The sequence below is a fragment of the Mauremys mutica genome, chromosome 19, assembly GCF_020497125.1.
Source record: "Mauremys mutica isolate MM-2020 ecotype Southern chromosome 19, ASM2049712v1, whole genome shotgun sequence".
NCBI classification, from domain to species: domain Eukaryota; kingdom Metazoa; phylum Chordata; order Testudines; family Geoemydidae; genus Mauremys; species Mauremys mutica.
Genome location: NC_059090.1, coordinates 24,871,607 through 24,889,101, shown reverse-complemented (window position 1 = coordinate 24,889,101; position 17,495 = coordinate 24,871,607). Strand labels below are relative to the sequence as shown.

The 17,495-nt window shown below is 61.8% G+C and overlaps 1 protein-coding gene across 20 annotated transcripts in view; it reads right to left on the bottom strand.

The window, feature by feature from the left end:
- MYO18A (myosin XVIIIA) overlaps nt 1–17,495 on the bottom strand; it is a 134,946-nt gene that overhangs the window by 57,746 nt on the left and 59,705 nt on the right. For 9 of the 20 annotated variants that reach the window (XM_044993900.1, XM_044993902.1, XM_044993901.1 and 6 more), the window contains 5 exons: nt 5,137–5,277; nt 2,683–2,745; nt 1,452–1,539; nt 818–927; nt 488–664 (listed from right to left, as the gene is read on the bottom strand). In XM_044993900.1, coding sequence (XP_044849835.1) covers nt 488–664; nt 818–927; nt 1,452–1,539; nt 2,683–2,745; nt 5,137–5,277 — 579 coding nt within the window. Of the gene's footprint in view, nt 1–487; nt 665–817; nt 928–1,451; nt 1,540–2,682; nt 2,746–5,136; nt 5,278–10,463; nt 11,404–15,620; nt 15,667–17,495 lie in introns of those variants that run through there. The other 11 variants (XM_044993913.1, XM_044993915.1, XM_044993903.1 and 8 more) reach the window with 6 other exon arrangements.

The window sequence follows — 17,495 nt, the reverse complement described above, 5'->3', positions numbered from 1 at the left end:
CCGGCCTGAGGCACACAAATCACTCCTTCCCCCGCTCCAGGGCTCCCGCGGGCAGGAGCAGCGGGCGGGAGACGGATAGGACAGCGTGCCCACCTGCTGGCACCGTCCAGCAGGACCTCTCCTCAACACGGGCAATGCAGCCAGGAGAGAACACAGCCAAGAACTGCACCTGCCCCCACACCCGCAGGAGAGTCTGCCCTCGTCCCCGGACCAGGAGCACAGACCCCCCGTGAGAGCCAGGGGCTGCCCGCTGTGCCGCGAGGCAGGGCAGCACTGCCATCGCCGGTACAGACCGGCAAGCGGGGGAGGCTGGCGGTGCCCAGGGCACTGTCGTAGAGCTGGGAACACAGCGCATCCTGGCTCCCAGCCCTGGGCTCTGTGCCCCGGCCACGCTCCTAGCCTGCTGCCGGTGGAGTGGGACCCCGTGGATGGAGCGCAGAAGCTGCGACAAGGGTTCATGCAGCCAGGCCCCGAGCTACAGCATTACCTTCTCAGAGTACATGGAGGGGGAGCTGAGCGGGTTGACGACCAGCACGGTGGGCCCTGCGTAGGTGTGGATCAGGTTCCCGCCGTAGCGCTGGCGCACCGTGTGCAGCACGCTGGATTCATTGAGATAGACGAGGTTGGCCAGGTCCTCCACCCGGTCACAGGACGGCGGGTTCGCCTGGGGACACAGAGGAGACAGGCAGCATCAGGCAGGGAATCCCAGCCCCTACCCCACACAGCCCCTGCCACCGCAGGCCCAGATCCACTTCTCGCCCACCCCGCGGCCCCTGCTCCTGCCCCCCCAGCCGGAGTCAGGGCCCAGGGCTCCCACCTTCTCCACGTCATCCTCGTCCACTTCCAGCACGGCCCCATCGTGGTCCAGTTTCACCTTCACCTTCCCCTCGGGCAGGAGGCTCGTTTCATCTGCTCGCAGCTGGCTCGCTGCGAAGGGAACACGCCACGGCATGGGCAGGCACCACGGCCCCTCGTGTCCCCCCTCCATCTCTTCCGTGCCCGGGGACACGCTGACACCTAGTGGTGGAGCTCTGGCACTGAGGCTAGACTGCTCCTGCACACCAGGCCAGACAAGCAGGACGGGGCACGCCCCTGGCCGCGTCTCCCCACGCCGGCTGGAACCCGGCTGGGCGGCACATGACAGGTAGGTGGCCAGGGACCTGGTTACCACTTGCCTCCCTGAGCCGTGGCACGGGCGTGGAGGCTCAGGAGAAGGCACCCTGCTCTCACGCCGCAAGGGCGCACTAGTGATGCCTTCTGGAGCCTCTGCTCTTCTGCCTGACACCTGGCAGGTCAGAGCCAGGCTATAGCTCCGCCCCGCACCGTTAGCGGGCGAGCAATGCTCTGGAGAGCAGCAAAGGGGGGCTGAGAGCAGAGCCGTGGTCTAGCCCCACTGCACGGCACTGCCCCAAGGACGCCAGGGCCCCCCATGGAAGGTGAAGGACACTCACCCAAGGAGAAGCCATCCTTGTGGACCAGCCACACCTTGTCCGTCTCATACCAGGCCTCCTCGGCAGCGATCTGCTCCTCCGTCTTCGCCTGCCAGAGCGAGGAGAAAGGGGAAGAGGTCACGGCTCAGGCTGGGGGGACTGGACCAGCGTAGGCCATCAGAGACTCCAGCACCGCCTCTCACCCTGCTGCCCTCCCCTCTCCCCGCCCAGGCACCCCCTGATCACCAGGACAGCGAACCCAGCCCTGTGCCAGGGCTCCCCGCAGGGAAGAGCTCAGACCCCAGGGAGCTCGGGAGTGGCCCGGAGGTGGGAAGGCTGGTCCCTGCTGTTCCACGTGACAGATCCTGGCTCTAGCCATCAAAGGGAGCATGGCAGCACCCCTGTGCCACTAACAGCCAGCGCGGTCTGCGCGACACAAGCTCTCAGAGCAGCCACCCTGCTCAAGCCAGCCTCACATCAAGACTTGGACCAAGTCACTTGCCCAGGTGCAGCTGGGACAAGCTGAGTGTGCGACACTCAGCAGAGTCCACACCCCAGGAAGGAAGGGCAGGGCAGGGCAGGGCGGCGAGGAACACAGTGCATCCTGCAGAGCAGAATGAACACAGGCCACGTGGACACAGGGAGAGTGCAGAGCCCTAAAGCTCCAAGCCAAGTGAACAATGTAAGCAGCCTCTGCCCCCCTGCACAGGGCACGGAGAGCACAACGGGGCAACTCTTCAAACTGAGACCACACCAACGACAGCTGGAGTCTCACAAAGCAACACCCCCGCAGCCGGGCAAACAGGGCCCCGCACAGACAGCTCTGCAAAGCAGGCACAGCCCTCTGGGGCTCGCGGGACAGGAGAACTGCTGAGGGTGGGCCACAGGGGAGAACCGGGGCTCAGGCTATTTGGCAAAGCTGCCCAACAGCAGGCTCTGCTGGGTGGAGGAGTCGTCCCGAGGGCAGGCCCTGAACCCTGGAGGCACTGGACAGGGCCATGTTCCTTCGGGGAGCAAGCCCAGGCTGGCCTGTGGCGAGTAGATGGGCCGGGCCCAGGGGCTTTTCCAGCTCTCCTGGCTAAGACCTTGTCCCACCACCGACCTCATGCAAACATGCAGGGCAAAGGCCTCGTGCAAACCCAAAGAGGAGGAGCAACACACCAGCGCACAAACAAGGCAGTGCCCCCACTCCCCAGCACCAAGCACATCCCCAGACACTCCCGGAAACGCTAGAGTGCTCAAGCAGCCAAACCTGAGGCAGGGATGCAGCAGAGGCTGGGCCAAACGTGGCTGCTGGGGCATCGTCCGCCTGTCCCTATTGAGGCGGATGGGGAAGCAAGGTGTAAAGGGTTAATGTCCTCTCCCCCCAGGGGAAGGCGCCGAGAGCAGGGGAAGCTACGATGAGAAGCGAATGGAAGTGAATGGGGCAACGAGGGGCCAGCGGCCCAGCGTCTCTCCCGACCCTTCGGCCGCTGCCGGCACTGCCCCGAGCCCCCCCTGCCACGCTGCACCTGACGGAGAGTGTCCGGTGCCCACCCTGCGCTCAGGGGAGGGCTGTGGGCAGGGTGGCAGTGTCCTGCAGCCCCCACCCACAGCTCCCCTGCTCCTGGGCTGCTCTGAGGGTCACAACAGTGCCCTGCGTTCCCCAGCACGCCCCCCACGCGCTTTGCAGAGCTGGGCCTCCGAAGAGAGGCCACTGACCTGCCCACGCTCACCCAAGGAGTAAGTGGCAGACCTGGAGCGCGTCTCCTAGGCCTGGGCCTTGACCTCAGTGCCTGCCCCACCACACGGGAGGCCTGGGGCAAGCCCCCTGCCTGCCTTGCTGTGCCCCCCAGCTAGCCAATCCACAAGCAGCCAGTGGGAAGGCGGGTCCCAGCTAGGCTAAGAGGCAGGCGGGCGTCGGGCAGGAAGTGATCAAACGGGCATGTTCTCCGGCTCCCCTGCTCCGGCCCCCTCACCCCTGCTCAGAAGGGTGAACGGGACCCCCCCCCCCATTGCAGATTCTTGCTCCCCAAAGGCAGCTGCGTGCGTGTCTGGGAGCGAGTGACACGGAGAGTCCAGCTTGGCGGCTGAAACGGGCAAGAGGCCAACGCTCCAAGAGACGCCCAGCCCCAGCCCCAGCCCCGCGGACCCCGCCTATCCGCGGGTGACTGCCCAGCCAGGAACTGACCAGAGCCCACTGGGGCTGGGCGAGCGAGCGAGCGATCTCACCTCCCCCTAGAGCCCACGAGGGGATGCAGGTTTCTCTGCTGACCGGCAGGTGGAGACAGAGACTGCACCTGAGGCAAGAGGCTCTGGATTACCCATTTACCTGCCTGGCTGGGGTCCCTCGCCAGTCTACAGCCGCCCGCTGGGCTCACCAGACCATCCCCGGCTCGGGAAGCTCGTCCATGCTCGGGTGTTTGCAGCCTTGGGGACCCAAGAGCTGACCCAAGTCCCCGCTGGGGCCTGGGGGACTTTACTGCCTATCCCATTCTGCTGCTCAGCCTGGCCCTTCGCCTTTGGGCGCTTCGTACAAGGAGCAGGCCCAGGGGTGGCGCCCGTATAGTCGAGAGGCAGCCTACTCCGTACACAGGGCCTACAGCTGGGAGTCAGGACTCCTGGGTTCTCGTCAGCTCGGCCACTGACTCGCCGAGTGACCGTGGGGACGGACAGCCGGCAAGGGTGCGGCGTCCTTCGTCCCACTCACTGTTAGCAGGGGAGGACCTGGGTGATGCCCGAATGCAGCCTTCTCCTGAGACATCGTTAACAGCTGCTCACGCTCCTCGTGCCTGAGACTGTCCAACAGCCTCCCCATGCCCGCACCGATCTGCATGTCAGTTCTCTGCTGCCAGCACTACACTCAGCAAGCGCACGGGCACCGTCCCGGTGCAGAGCTCACACCTCCGGCTTTCCAGGTGGGAAGGGAGGAACTCCGACCCCAGGGCAACTCCTGCGCAGAGGTGAACAAGTCAGTCTGCAGCCAGGAAGCCCCGGTGCACAAAGGCAGCCACTGGCCTGAGGGAGACCCACACTAGCTACTCTAGAAACTTGGGGAGGCCAGCGGTCAGCAGAACTGGCCAATGCAGCCTCCCGCTGCTGGGAGCCGGGCGGCCTGTTCCCCGCCTCGCCGTACGCAGCCTCCCGCTGCTGGGAGCCGGGCGGCCTGTTCCCCGCCCCGCCGTACGCAGCCTCCCGCTGCTGGGAGCCGGGCGGCCTGTTCCCCGCCTCGCCGTACGCAGCCTCCCGCTGCTGGGAGCCGGGCGGCCTGTTCCCCGCCCCGCCGTACGCAGCCTCCCGCTGCTGGGAGCCGGGCGGCCTGTTCCCCGCCCCGCCGTACGCAGCCTCCCGCTGCTGGGAGCCGGGCGGCCTGTTCCCCGCCCCGCCGTACGCAGCCTCCCGCTGCTGGGAGCCGGGCGGCCTGTTCCCCGCCCCGCCGTACGCAGCCTCCCGCTGCTGGGAGCCGGGCGGCCTGTTCCCCGCCCCGCCGTACGCAGCCTCCCGCTGCTGGGAGCCGGGCAGCCTGTTCCCCGCCCACACACGCTTGTCTGGCTAGTAGGAGGAAAGTCTCAAGGCCAGAGGAAATACGGCTCATTAGTAACACACAAGCCCCTGCCCGCAGGTGGGGTGACTTGGGACTACTACAGAATGGCTCCAGAGCAGGTCGAGCTAGCACGATGGCAGGAATGAGCAGGGCAGAGAACCAGACAGGTGAAGAAAGCCTTACACTCCAGCATGAGGCGCGTGCACAGACACCAGCCCAGAGGCAGACAGACGACGGTGGAAGGTCACCGGTGGAAGCAGAGAGCTTCTGTGGGCAGGGGTACAGTACCTGACTCTGTGCTGACGGGGAGGCCACAGGCTCCAGCTAATGGCAGCAAAGCAAGAAGGGGAAAAAGGAGAAGAAAGAGGGTGAGATAAGCAGAGAAGCGAAGGAAACGCACCCCGGCCAGCGACCCCAAACACAGCAGGCGTGCAACTGCCCAGGCCAAAACCCCACATCCACACCCAACCACGCGCTGCTCAAACCAACCACTTCCCCACGGCTCAGGGGACAACCACCACCCTTGTCAGGCCAGTGGGGCCTCACTCGACCAGCAAGGCCAGGTCCCTGCCCGGCACCTCGCACAGGCTTCGGTGTAGGAACTGCACAGCTGTCTCTCAACGGAGCCTGGCCTCCAAATCAGTGCAGGAGTCACAGCAGCTGGCTCGGTCGAATTGCTAATCGCCTGGTACAGCCATGAGTGAGCCAACAAGGATGTGATGCTGGGCTGGGTCCACAGTGGATGGGTCTGACCCCAGGGACTGCAGCCTGCATCACAGAGCAACCCTGCCCCAGCCCTTTAAAATCCCCCCCACAGCTACAATCCACTGCCTGACAGCTGTCTGAGCCTGCCCCTACTGCAGGCCAGGTTGGATTTCCAAGAGCCAGTGCTGCAGAGTGGACCCAACAAAGTTAGCCCACCTCTGACTCCAGCCAGCCACCAGCCTCACTGCTGGGCGGCCCAAAGCTCTCTCCTGGAGGAGGAAGAGCAGGAGGAGGGTGGAGGAAGCAGGTCACCCCACTGGTAATCAATGGCCCTGCTACTAATGGAACCACTCCTGGCGCTGAGCATGGCCGGCCCCCAGCGGAGGCCCAGGGAGCTCACAGAAAGCTGGCAGCACTGGCCTTTCCACAGACGCTGCTCACCAGGGTCAGTCCCAACTCTCTACAGACCTGACCGACTCCGGGCTGCACCCGCGGGCTGCGCTGCTCGCTGGCCAGCAGCCCAAATGCCCCCCTGGTATAAACCCAAGTGAGTGACTGCGGCTGCTGCTGTCCTCCTCAGCGAGTGCAGCCGGGCTCGAGGCCCCAGCGTGCCATTCACTCACCCGCCGGGAGCGGAGGGACCAGTAGGCCATTGCTGGCAGCAGGCGTGGGCTGCCCCTTGGCACAGGAGGGGTGGCACGCTTCCTTCTCCAGGCTGCAGAGCGCCAGCAGCCTCACCCCAGTGTTACTCTTCCACATGTGGAGCAAGTCCGCCTGGCCATGGCCTCTCCCTGGCGCTCAGCTGACTCCCACCCCAGGGAGTCAGAGGACAGGGTCCACACAAGGGACCCGTGTCGGGACATCCCCTGCTGCACTCTGGGACACAGGTGCAGCAGTTAGTCGGTGGCAGGCAGCTGAGGCGTTGGAGAGAAAGCGCAGGAAGCAAACGGGGGCCTCTCCTGCGTGGGCAGTGCCAGGATGAAAGGGAACGGCAGGCCCCGAAGCCGCACACATCCTCCTACGGGCAGTAATACTAGCAAGGGATAGAAGAGGGGCGTCCTCAGAGAACAAAGCACAGCTCCTACCCTGCCTGCTAGCCAAGCACCCCTGAACCCCTGGGCTGTGCACCCCTGGACTTGTTCGTGTAGGTAGCTGGTGCTGACACATATTTTAAACAGCGAGGAAAATGGTTTTTATGGAAGAGAATCCTGTGACCTCTGCAGCCAGATGTGGGGGGTAAGAGGGGGATCTGATCAAACCAGGGAGCTCCAGCACACGACACTCTGTGCCTCGAAATCTGAGAGCCAAGGCTTCTCGCCAGACGCAGCCACACGGGTTAGAAGCTCCTGATGGCTCCCAAACGCAGAGGAGAGGTCTGAGGTGCCTCCCGGCAGCTCCCAGGCACACGGAAAAGCCAAGGGAGCAATGGGAGCACACCAGCCCACTCCCGGAGGCACTCCGAGTCAGAGCTGCCACATGCACGGAGCACAAGCAGCGGGGAAGCCATAGCACACTGGCTGAGAGAGCTGAGCGGGTGCATGTACACAGGTATGCAGGAATAACTCCGTGAATTACAGCAGCCATGAAGATCCTCTCCAGCCTTCTGTGAGCTTCCTCCACTGGGGTCAGCTGGGAACCGGGGCCGGCTGCAGCCTAAAGGTCAAACCAGCATTAGCGTCACCCTTCGTGCCACTCCCAGCCCTGAGCAAAGGAGGCAGCTGGGGAACTGGCTGCTGGCAAACTACTGGGGTGCTTTGCCAAAGGCAGGAGGAAGCTGGCCTCCTTGGGCCTCAGAGCTGGTGACAAATGCAGAGGGACTGTGTGTTTGCCCCCTCAGTCGCCTGCTGCTGCACAGCATGGGAGTTGGCATGCCCTGCACGCTGCAGGGAGAGGGCTGGGGCAAGGCTCCCTCAGCTCCAAGCAGGAACTGCCTCCCAAAGCCCCTCCTCCAGGCCTTCTGCCTCTGGGCACAGCCTGCAGCCAGCACTCCGGGGGGGGGGAAGGCACACAGCATGGCAAAGGCCTCCCCGTCTGTCTGGGCCTGGCGCACTGGCCCACCTGCCCACGCAGGGCCCCGAGGGGTCAGCACGCCGAACGAGCTGGGGGTTAGCCCTGCCGAGCTCACACGCTCACCACGTGGCCCGGGGGTCAGCGGGGAAGGTTTCCATGCTCCTGAGTCCCTGCGTGGGGATCCTACCTGCTGGCTGAGCAGAGGGGATGCTGGACGGCCCCCACTAGAAGAGGCGGGAGCTTGCTGCAGTGCTTGGCAGCCACTAAGGGCAAGGAGGAAGGTAGGGGGCCGATCCAGCGCTCCCAAGCTAGAGAGCTGAGGGGTTCGCCCAGCACAAGGGGCCCGTGGGGGAAGGGTACGGCCAGTCGCACCTGGAGAACCAGACAGCAGCATCCAGAAGAGGAGGGTGAGTGGGGGTGTGGAGGAGGGGGCTTGGGGAGGGGGGTCTTTAACGCCACCGGCTCCACTGCTTGCGGTAGCAAGACAGACTTGAACCGGGTTAGCGGCTCCCAGGCCAATGCACATGGCGGCTCAGGGCTACATTTAACGCTGCGTAGCAAAGGCTTCTTCAGGTTCCCGCAGAGTCTGCGTGTGCTCGAGGGCGGCGATACCAGAGCCAAAGGACTGCGCTGGCAAGCGGCGACCCTTCCGCAGAGCCTGACCAGGCAGGCCGGGGCCCGGCAAACTTCCCTCCGGGGGAGAGGCTGGAGCCAGGCACCAGAGCTGCCGTGCAGGCAGAGCTGCTAGCCAAAGACCTTGGCTCTCTGGCCACATTTCTGGAACACACACGACACCAAAGCAACTGTCCCAGGAACACGCTAGTTACCGGGGGGAAGCTCGGACCGTACGGCGCAAGGGACGGCATCCCCCACACTCGAGTGCGCCCCGGGAAAACCAGCAGCACCCACCTGCTAGCAGAGCACTCACAGGAGCAGGCCGCTTCTCAGCCATTCACAAGGAGGGCTTGATTCCCCACTGACGCCAGCCCCTTGCCCCCGCACCCCCAGCTGCCCCTGAAGTCAGGGGAGTGCCCTTTTACACACACGGCCAGCCATGCCCATGCAGCACACGCCCAGGCATGGCCACCGCCAGGTGTGTTCTACCAGCCAGGCTGGCACGCTCTGCACAACTGGGGCACAGTTCTGTACTCCTGAACTAAGAGCTTCGCCAGCTACCGTCTCAGTGACAATGCCCAATGGGGGCCACGGGCCTTTCACAGCCACCGACAGCACTGGCCTCCCCTGCCCCCAGCAGCTCACCACGCACGCCTGCTGGGGGGATCCCTCTGCGGCTCCTGGGGGAGGCAGCTGCTTCTCTGCTGGCTGGGGTTCCTCCATGGAGCGAGCCGGGTCAGAGAGAGACAGGGACGCTGAGTGACGGGTTTGTCCTTAGGAATCCCGGTAAGGAGACCAGGCGAGGTTCCACCCCACATGCTGGGCCAGGCCAACGCCCAGCCTCACATACGCTGCACAGCACACGTCAGGCCTGCAGACTAACGAACATTTCCCACAGCACCGGGCTAGCACCACAGGGGCCGGGAAGGGGCCTGTGGTTAGGACGCTGTGCTGGCATGCAGGAGACACAGGTCAGGCTCCGGGGGCAGAGGGCGCATGGTGGCACGAACACCAGGGCCAAGCACCCAACGCCTTGGGCAGGAAGGAACACCTGGCTCTGCAGCGTTGCATGGCTCGGAGAGGGACCTGGGGAACCGAGCCCCAGACCTTGAGAAATGAACAGCATCGGCAAGAGGTTCCCAGGAAGCCCTGGGGGTGGCAGGGGTGTGCTTTTCCGTCCCTGGTTTGGAGCAGCCGGGCAGGGCACCAGCGCCCTGCACAAGGACCTGGCTCCCCCAGGCAGATCCCAGAGGCTCTGCCCGTTGGAGGAAGGGGGCACAGCCTGCAGCCAGCGTGGGAGCCTGCTCTGTGAGCCCCCACGAATGCAGCGCCCTGAGCAGGCCGCCTGGCAATGGTGGAATGAGCCCTGAGCAGGCCGCCTGGCAATGGTGGAATGAGCCCTGAGCAGGCCGCCTGGCAATGGTGGAATGAGCCCTGAGCAGGCCGCCTGGCAATGTGGAATGAGCCCTGAGCAGGCCGCCTGGCAATGGTGGAATGAGCCCTGAGCAGGCCGCCTGGCAATGGTGGAATGAGCCCTGAGCAGGCCGCCTGGCAATGGTGGAATGAGCCCTGAGCAGGCCGCCTGGCAATGGTGGAATGAGCCCTGAGCAGGCCGCCTGGCAATGGTGGAATGAGCTCTGAGCAGGCCGCCTGGCAATGGTGGAATGAGCTCTGTCCCTAAAACACAACCCCAAAACAAATTCTTGGGAGACTCGCTACCAAACAGAGCTGGGAGGGGAAAGGTCACCGCCGACCGCTGCTGGACCCACCCCTCTCCTTATGACACCCCCGGAGCTCAACAAGGGGAACCAACAGGCAAAGGGGCTCCCGTTGCTGAGCAGCTGCGGGCTCGCAGGCTAACAGGAGCAAGCCCACACATTGGGCCAGGTCCCATGCACTGACCTGGGAGGAGCAGCAGCACCAGCACGGCGCTAGGAACACGCAGCAAGTTACAGTGAGCAGCTCACACCATGCACCTGTCACCAAACGGATTGAACTGGCATGTCCTAGCACTCCTGTGAGGAAAAGCCATGCACTCCTTCAGCCAGGCACCGCCCGTGTGCACGGACACGCACCCAGACCCGAGATGTGTGCTGACAGTGACCACCACACTCAGCAGTGCCCAGGCCACACGCCGGTGCCATGCATCACCGGTCTAGACTGCACACACTCGTGCGTACCTTGGCTTGCCCCAGGGCAGCTGCATTCTGAGGTGCCCCTTGTGTTGGCTCCACTTTGGCTCCTGAGGGTTGCACCGTCTGCTCTTGCTTTGCCTTGGGGTCTGGGGTGGCTACTGGCCCTTCCTCCTGCGCAGGAGACGGGGAGCCAGGCTTCACGGGTTCCTTCCCCACTGGGGGTGTTTTCAGCTCGGGAGGTTTCTCCTCCTCCTGCTTCTCCGCTGGCCTGAGGCGAGGCCTGTGCTGTTTGGTTTTGCCTCGGGACATCAGGCTTCTCAGACCCACCGAGATCTCATCCTTGGGGCCAGTCTCCTTGGGATCCGGCTTCGGGGAGGACGCAGGCAATGGAGGTGAAGACACCACCCTGGGTGGCGCCTTCTCTTCCTTCTTGGCTGGCGAAGCTGGCTCAGGAGACTTCCCGTCCCTCCCCAGCTCCTTGGTGCTGCCAGAGTCCTCGCCAGGCAGGACTCTGCGCACCACCTTGCGCACCACCCTCACCACTCTCTTCCTGGACAGGCCCTGGCTCTCCTCTCCCAGCGGCTCGGGCTGGGCCAACGAGCCAGCCCTGGATCCTTGCAGGCCATTCATGGTCTGGGCAGGTGCGTGGGAGGGTGGCTGGTTCTCGCCGTTGAGCAGAGGCGCTGGGCTCTTCACTCTCTCTGGACACTCTGGAGGCTCTGGGCTTCGGGAAGCGGGTGGCTCGTCTTTCCCTGCATTTGGATTTTCTGACTACAGTTACAAATACATGACCACATTACAGGGGGGCATCCCCTTCCCACAACACACACACATGCACACAGAGACCTCACTTCAGCAGCTAACCCAGCCTCAGCCTCCCCTGCCAACCCCCCCAGTGCATCCACATGGCAGGTGACACAGACAGAGGAGAAGAGTGTTCTGGGCTCCATCCTGCACCCACTGCCGTCAGCAGCAGTTCTGCCATCGGCTGCAATGGGCACAGGACTGGGCCTTGGAGCTACACACACTTTGTTTAGGGTTCACGGTTTTCCCAGGCCAGGACAAGCTTGTTCTGAGACCTCGCCATGTGACACAGCTTACGAAGAGCACCGGAAACAAAGCTGCACCCCTCCCGGAGTCCAGAGCAGCCACTGCTCTGCAGGCTGCTCCCCAAGGATGGGTTTGGAAAAGCAGCCGCGGTGGATGGCTCTCTCTGGAGAGGGCCTTCTCCATGCGCTGCTGCTTTGAGCTCTAGCACCAGGGCTAACGGAAACACTCCCAGAAAGTTTCAGCCCATCTCCAGGTGCAGGCAGGAGAAGATGATGTCAATGTGCGACCCTACCTGCTGGAGCGTCTACCACCACAATGCTGGGGGACACCTGAACTTGCAGATGCCGGCTCCACCTCCCTGCAACAGGGGAGAGGGGCACCCGCAGCACAGGGGATGGAGGACAGTTGGTCCCCACCTCCTGCAAGGGCCAGTCTGGTGGGGGGCGGGGAGAAACCTCTCCCTGCACTATAGCCGGACGAGACAACCTGCAGACGCCTAGACCAGCAGAGCACCCCCGCTCTGGGCTCAGCTGCTCAAACCACGTACAGACGGCTGGGGCTCCTGCCTCCGCCATGACAGTACCGGGATGCACACACGAGTCCTGCACGGGTTGGGGGACTCCTCTCACAGGTTTATGTTGCTGCCAGACTCCAGTGGGACCAGCCCAAGACGTGGGCATTTGAGCCGAACATAATTAACTCAAGGCCTCCGCTGAGACTTCCCATGGCGAAGGGGGCGGCAGGGGTGGGTTCCACCCTGCCCCCGCTGTCTGCAGAGAGGCAGGTGGGCAAGGAACCTGGGAACTGCCAATTCCTTGGCAAGAAGGGTAACCAAAGGGCTTTGAACTAACGCCTGGAGCCAAGTCCTGTGACATCAGCTCTGCAGCATGTCGCTAGTGGTGGCTGCAGCAGGAAAACCAAATGACTGAGAAACACCCCCAGGCCCAGAGGTCTGCTCTTCCCACCCTGCCAGGAACGAGTGGCTCCCACCCCCCCACGATCCAGGCGGGGAGAGACGCAGGAGCCTGGGCCAGCACAGATCCCGCTGGGTGGCTCAGGCTGCTGTCCTAGTCCCCTCCCTGTATGCGGCTCATTTGGTGACCCAGCTCGTCCTGACCACGCCCCTCACCTGTCCCTCATATGCACCTGCCAAGACCTTTGTCTGTCACTCAGCTCTGGGCTTCTCTCCCTGTGAATTATTTACTGCCCTGGTGATAGCGAAATGGATCCCACTAGCACGGCACTGCCGGTGCTGCCTTCATCAGGCAGCCCGTTTGATCTCCAGGTCTCCTGGCAGAGGTAGGAACAAAGCCAGCTAGAGTCTGCATTCGGGCTGGTACCATGCAGGCAGCATCTCCCAATCCCACCGCAGTTTTCTGTTCCCGAGATGCTGCCAATAATGCCCCACCGTTCAAAGCTGAGCGCTCGGAACAGCCTCCCCAGCCTCGTGCGGGAAGCTGCGCGCTCCATTGAGCTTTCTATTTCCGAAGGGGAGGCGAAGGGGGAATCCACCTGGCCAGCAGGGCTTCTGCAGCATGTTCACACGCTCAGCACTTCTCCCTGCAAAGCGCTGCCCCACAAACAGGGCACGCCTCGGAATTTCCTTCCCAGCTCATTTACCATCGCGTAGGGTGCAAACCACACAAACCCTTTTATCGCCCCCAGACAACCCCACCCCCCAATGCTCCAGTTAAAGCCAACACAGGAGAGAAGAGATGTGCTGAAGGTGGAGAGAGCCCAGCAAGCAGCAGAGCGCCCATCTGAGTGAGCAGCCAACCCCCAACGGGTTAACCATGCACAGCAGGTGGTGTTTGTGTCACCGCTCCTAGCCAGAGCGGGTCGCACGCCGGCCGGTGAGATCTGAGCAGGGATGATACATTAGACTTGAATCTAGCCTCCTTAACAGACTGCACTGCAGCACAGGCTGCCTTGAGAAGCACGCTGCAGCAAGTTGACTGAGACGGCAAAGCACTCACAAAAACAGCCTCTGCAGGGGTGCCCACCAGGCACTTCACTCCCCACCGCCAGGGCACTGCCCCAGGCCCCTGCAGGCAGGACAGGCATTCAGAGGGAACAGGGCTTGTGACTGGCAGCTGAAGGACCCTTGCTCTCTTGTGCACCATGCAGCTCTGGGGAGCAGCTCCCAAGAAAGCCAGCTCAGCTCTGTGCCTATGGGAAATGCTGTGGCATTCGCTTCAGGCTGGGCAAATACCTTACGGGCAAAGTCCTCCCTGGCGAGGGACAGGGATCCCCTGGAAAGCCGAGCCGCGACCCACAGCCCCTGGACCCGGCGGCGAGCGGGTGGCCGGTCTGTGCCGAGTGGCTGCCAGCCAGCCCTCTTGTCAGCTGGGGAAAAGCAAGTGGCGGAGGAGCTCCCAAAGGGTCAGACGGCAGCAGCCCACATGGGATCAACGTTCCCAGCGCCAGGGATCTGCCTGCTGATACCGCATCAATCGAGATGTCGCTGATTAATGCCACTGAAGTGAGAAGTGACACTGCTGGGTGTCAGGGGGCAGCATCTCCACAGCTCCGCTGCCGCAGCCTGTGCTGTGTCTGAACAGCAGCATAGCTCTCTGGACGCGCGACTGGAGGAGAGGAGGCTGCACCTAGCCCAATCTGCCAGTCATGCAGATTAGTGCTGATGCTGTATGTATCTTTCTGTAAGGTCACTTTTCTAGCGATACAGTCCCAGCAAAATGAGCTGGGACTTTGGTAAGATTACCGCTTTACCAGCACGGTCTGTCATTCCTTTCCTCCGGAGGGGTCCCACACAGCTTTGCTAATCACCAATATATAGGAATCACTTGATCCACCTCTGGAATTCAGCTACCTCCGGGGAGGAGCCGAGCAGCTCATGCCCACAACAACAGAGGAAAGAAAGGAAAGTTTGGTGTGGGGACAGGAGACACAAGGACACTGACGGAACATGTCCCAGGACCTTTACTAGCCCTGCACAGCACAGCAAGCCTGGGCTCCTCAGGGTGCATGTGAAAGACCATCCCAATAACCTGCCACCGCTCCATGGACTGGCCTGGCGAGGAGCACAGAGCGACCCTGCTGGGACAGGAACCACTGCTTCCAGCGGCTCCGCATCTGAGCCTTAGCACAGCAACCAGCCATCCCCTCTCAAGTCAGCTGATGCCCTCTCCTTCGCCTCCACCCTCATTAGCACAGAGGGATCTGCCCCAGCCTCTGGGGGCAGCGTCCTACAGGCACTATGTGAATGCAGAATGACATGTCAACCTGCTCAGCGACCACTTCTACCTGCAGCTCATGCTCAGCCAATCAAATCCCCATTCTGCTTCCATCCCGTCTCCAAGGTAACAACCCTGCAGCCACAGAATCACACTCCCTGACCCCCGATAAGTGAGGCACTAGGCAAGGGGTGCAGGCTGGACTGATGGCTCAAAGCAGCACATGGCAGAGGCAGCCTGGGCACTGCCACACGGGATTCACCCCGGAACCTCTACAGGCCTCTCTGACCTACCCAGGGGTGTGACCAGCTGCCCCAGAGGGAGCCACACCCAGCCCAAAGCGGCTTCTCCTTACTGGATAAATCCCACCCTCAGGGCAGCTCCATACTCACCGCGCGGGTCGACGCGGCGAGTTCGACTTCTCGGAGTTCTTGGAGATCTAGACGCGATAGATCGAACTCCGGAAGCGCCGCGGTCGACTCCGGTACTCCACCACTGCAAACGGCGGTGGCGGAGTCGACGGGGGAGCCGCGGAGTTCGACCCCGCCGCGTCTGGACGGGTGAGTAGTTCGAATTAGGGTACTTCGAATTCAGTTACGCTATTCCCGTAGCTGAATTTGCGTACCCTAATTCGAACCCCCCTTTTTAGTGTGGACCAGGCCTCAGAAAGGAAAAGCAGCGGCAGCAGCAGCTTTGCTGAACCAGATGCTCACCACCTTGGACGGGTAACGTCGCAGCCCCCAGAGCCAGAAGCAGCCCACCACCCTGGGTCCACTTCTTTGTCACCAGCAGTGCTAGTACCAGCCCAAAGAGTGGGCTGCCCGTCAAGCAGAGTTGGTCTGGTACCTGCCGTTAATGGCCTTTGGGTCTCAAAGGAGGTTGTCTTGGCCTGTGAGTTCGCACGAGCTGGATGCAACACTCAAAGCTACCCCCCCTTCCCGATCCCACAGACACTTACTGCCCCATCCTCTTTCCCAGTTTTTTTCACAGATAAAACTTTGTCCTCGTCCTTAACCTGGGGGATAAACAGAGAAGAGGGGCACATCTCAGTCAGAGCTCTCCAAGGGACTTCCAGAGTTTCTCTTGCACACACTTTGCACTAGCACGTTCTGAGCACACAAGCGTGGCCAAGATCCGAGCTGTGGGGGTGAGGCTGCTTCCAGAGACTTCAGCTCTTGTGCAATTCACTGCTGCGACCACAAGAGTTGAAGCAGAAGCAGGACCTCTGGAACTCACCACTGCAGGACACTGGGGCAAACAGCTTAGTAAGGTTCAAAGATGACGACAGTTATGAGGGCAAGAGTAGCATTAGCAGATATATTAGCATGGAGAAAGTTACAAGGACTACTGATACTCATGCTTCAGAGCAAAGAGCGGCTGCTTGTGGGGCTCAGGAAGCAACAGCCGCCCAAGAGATGCCATTACACAATGGAGTGTGTTGGGGGGGGGCTTTTGTGCCTTCCTCTGAAGCATAGGCCATGGCAAAGCCAGGGACCCTGACAGTGCATTCAGTACACGGTAACGCTTATGGCTTCCCTGACATTCACAAGCATTGGAGATGAGTGCAAAAATGTTTCCCAATTATTTCAAAACCAAAACCCGCCCCGGGCCTGCTGCGGGGGAGAAAGCAGAGATGACACTGAAACACTCCTGCTGCGTGGCTTTGTAACACCCCTCGGCTGCCCTCGGTCAGTGACGTGCCGACATGCTCCACAGCTCACAGCAGCTAAGCTCCGTCGAACAGGAGGGACTGTATTTGCAGTTGGTGACGTGGCTGGCACATAAAGCCCCATTTCCCCTCCCCAGGAGGGTTTCTGGCTTTCTGCTTGTTACTCAGTTTAGCTCTGACCACGGAGCTAAACTGAGTAACAAGTGAAAAGCCAAGTGCTCAGATAAGGAAAGTGAGCTGGCTTGGGGCGAGCTGCCCCTGCTCTTACCACATCAGACGCCGTATTGCAAGTTAAACGTCATCGGCTAATCTCTGCAGCAGCCATCCCTTTGGAAGCACCGGCGAACACAAGCACATGCCTTTGCCTGCCCTGGAAAACTCCACGGTGACCAGGGCTTCTTCAAACCTGGCAGTACTCTGAAAAGGCCTCTCTACAGCAGAGGATAGAGCAATACGGAGGAAACTTTCCTTGGCCTGTGTGATTGTGCCCTGCACTGCATTAGCAACGAGGGGTCGCTGGCAGCGAGAAGGACAGCAACTCCCCCACTCAATAGCTGATCTCTAGTCAGGGCAAGCCACCGCCCAAGGTGTGCCATCTTGACGGGGACAGCCCAATTACGGGCCTGAGCCAAAGCTCACTGAAAACCGTGGAACAACTCCCATGGATTGTCACTGGTTCTAGGATCAGACCCTAAGAGAGGCCATTAAAACAGAAAGCAGTGTGAAAAGCCTTACCCTGAAATACAGTACTGGCGTTACAGAGTCCACAGTCCCTGCATTCGGCTGTTTCTCCTTGAAGCCTGCCTAACCCCTGTGCCCCGCTGAATGCACCCCCGGGAAGTGGGATTTCAGCTATTCCCATCCCCGTGGAGCAGCATTCACAGCTGACTGCTGTCCCCCAACTTTAGCTGAGGGAAATACAGTCCCCACCCCCACACGAGGCATGTGGCAATGGTTGCAATTAAACGTGGTGAGGAACATCTTCCGTGAAAGGTCAGTCACGAGCGGGCCACTGCTGGCATTAGTAAGTCACCCACTCAGGCCATGCATTAGTAACCTCTCCTTGGGGTAATCCCCCTGATACCATGGTACAAGGGGGAACTCAGCCCCACCCCACATGCACAGCTACTGTAAAACTTGGGGTCCAGGATGTAACAGGCTTCG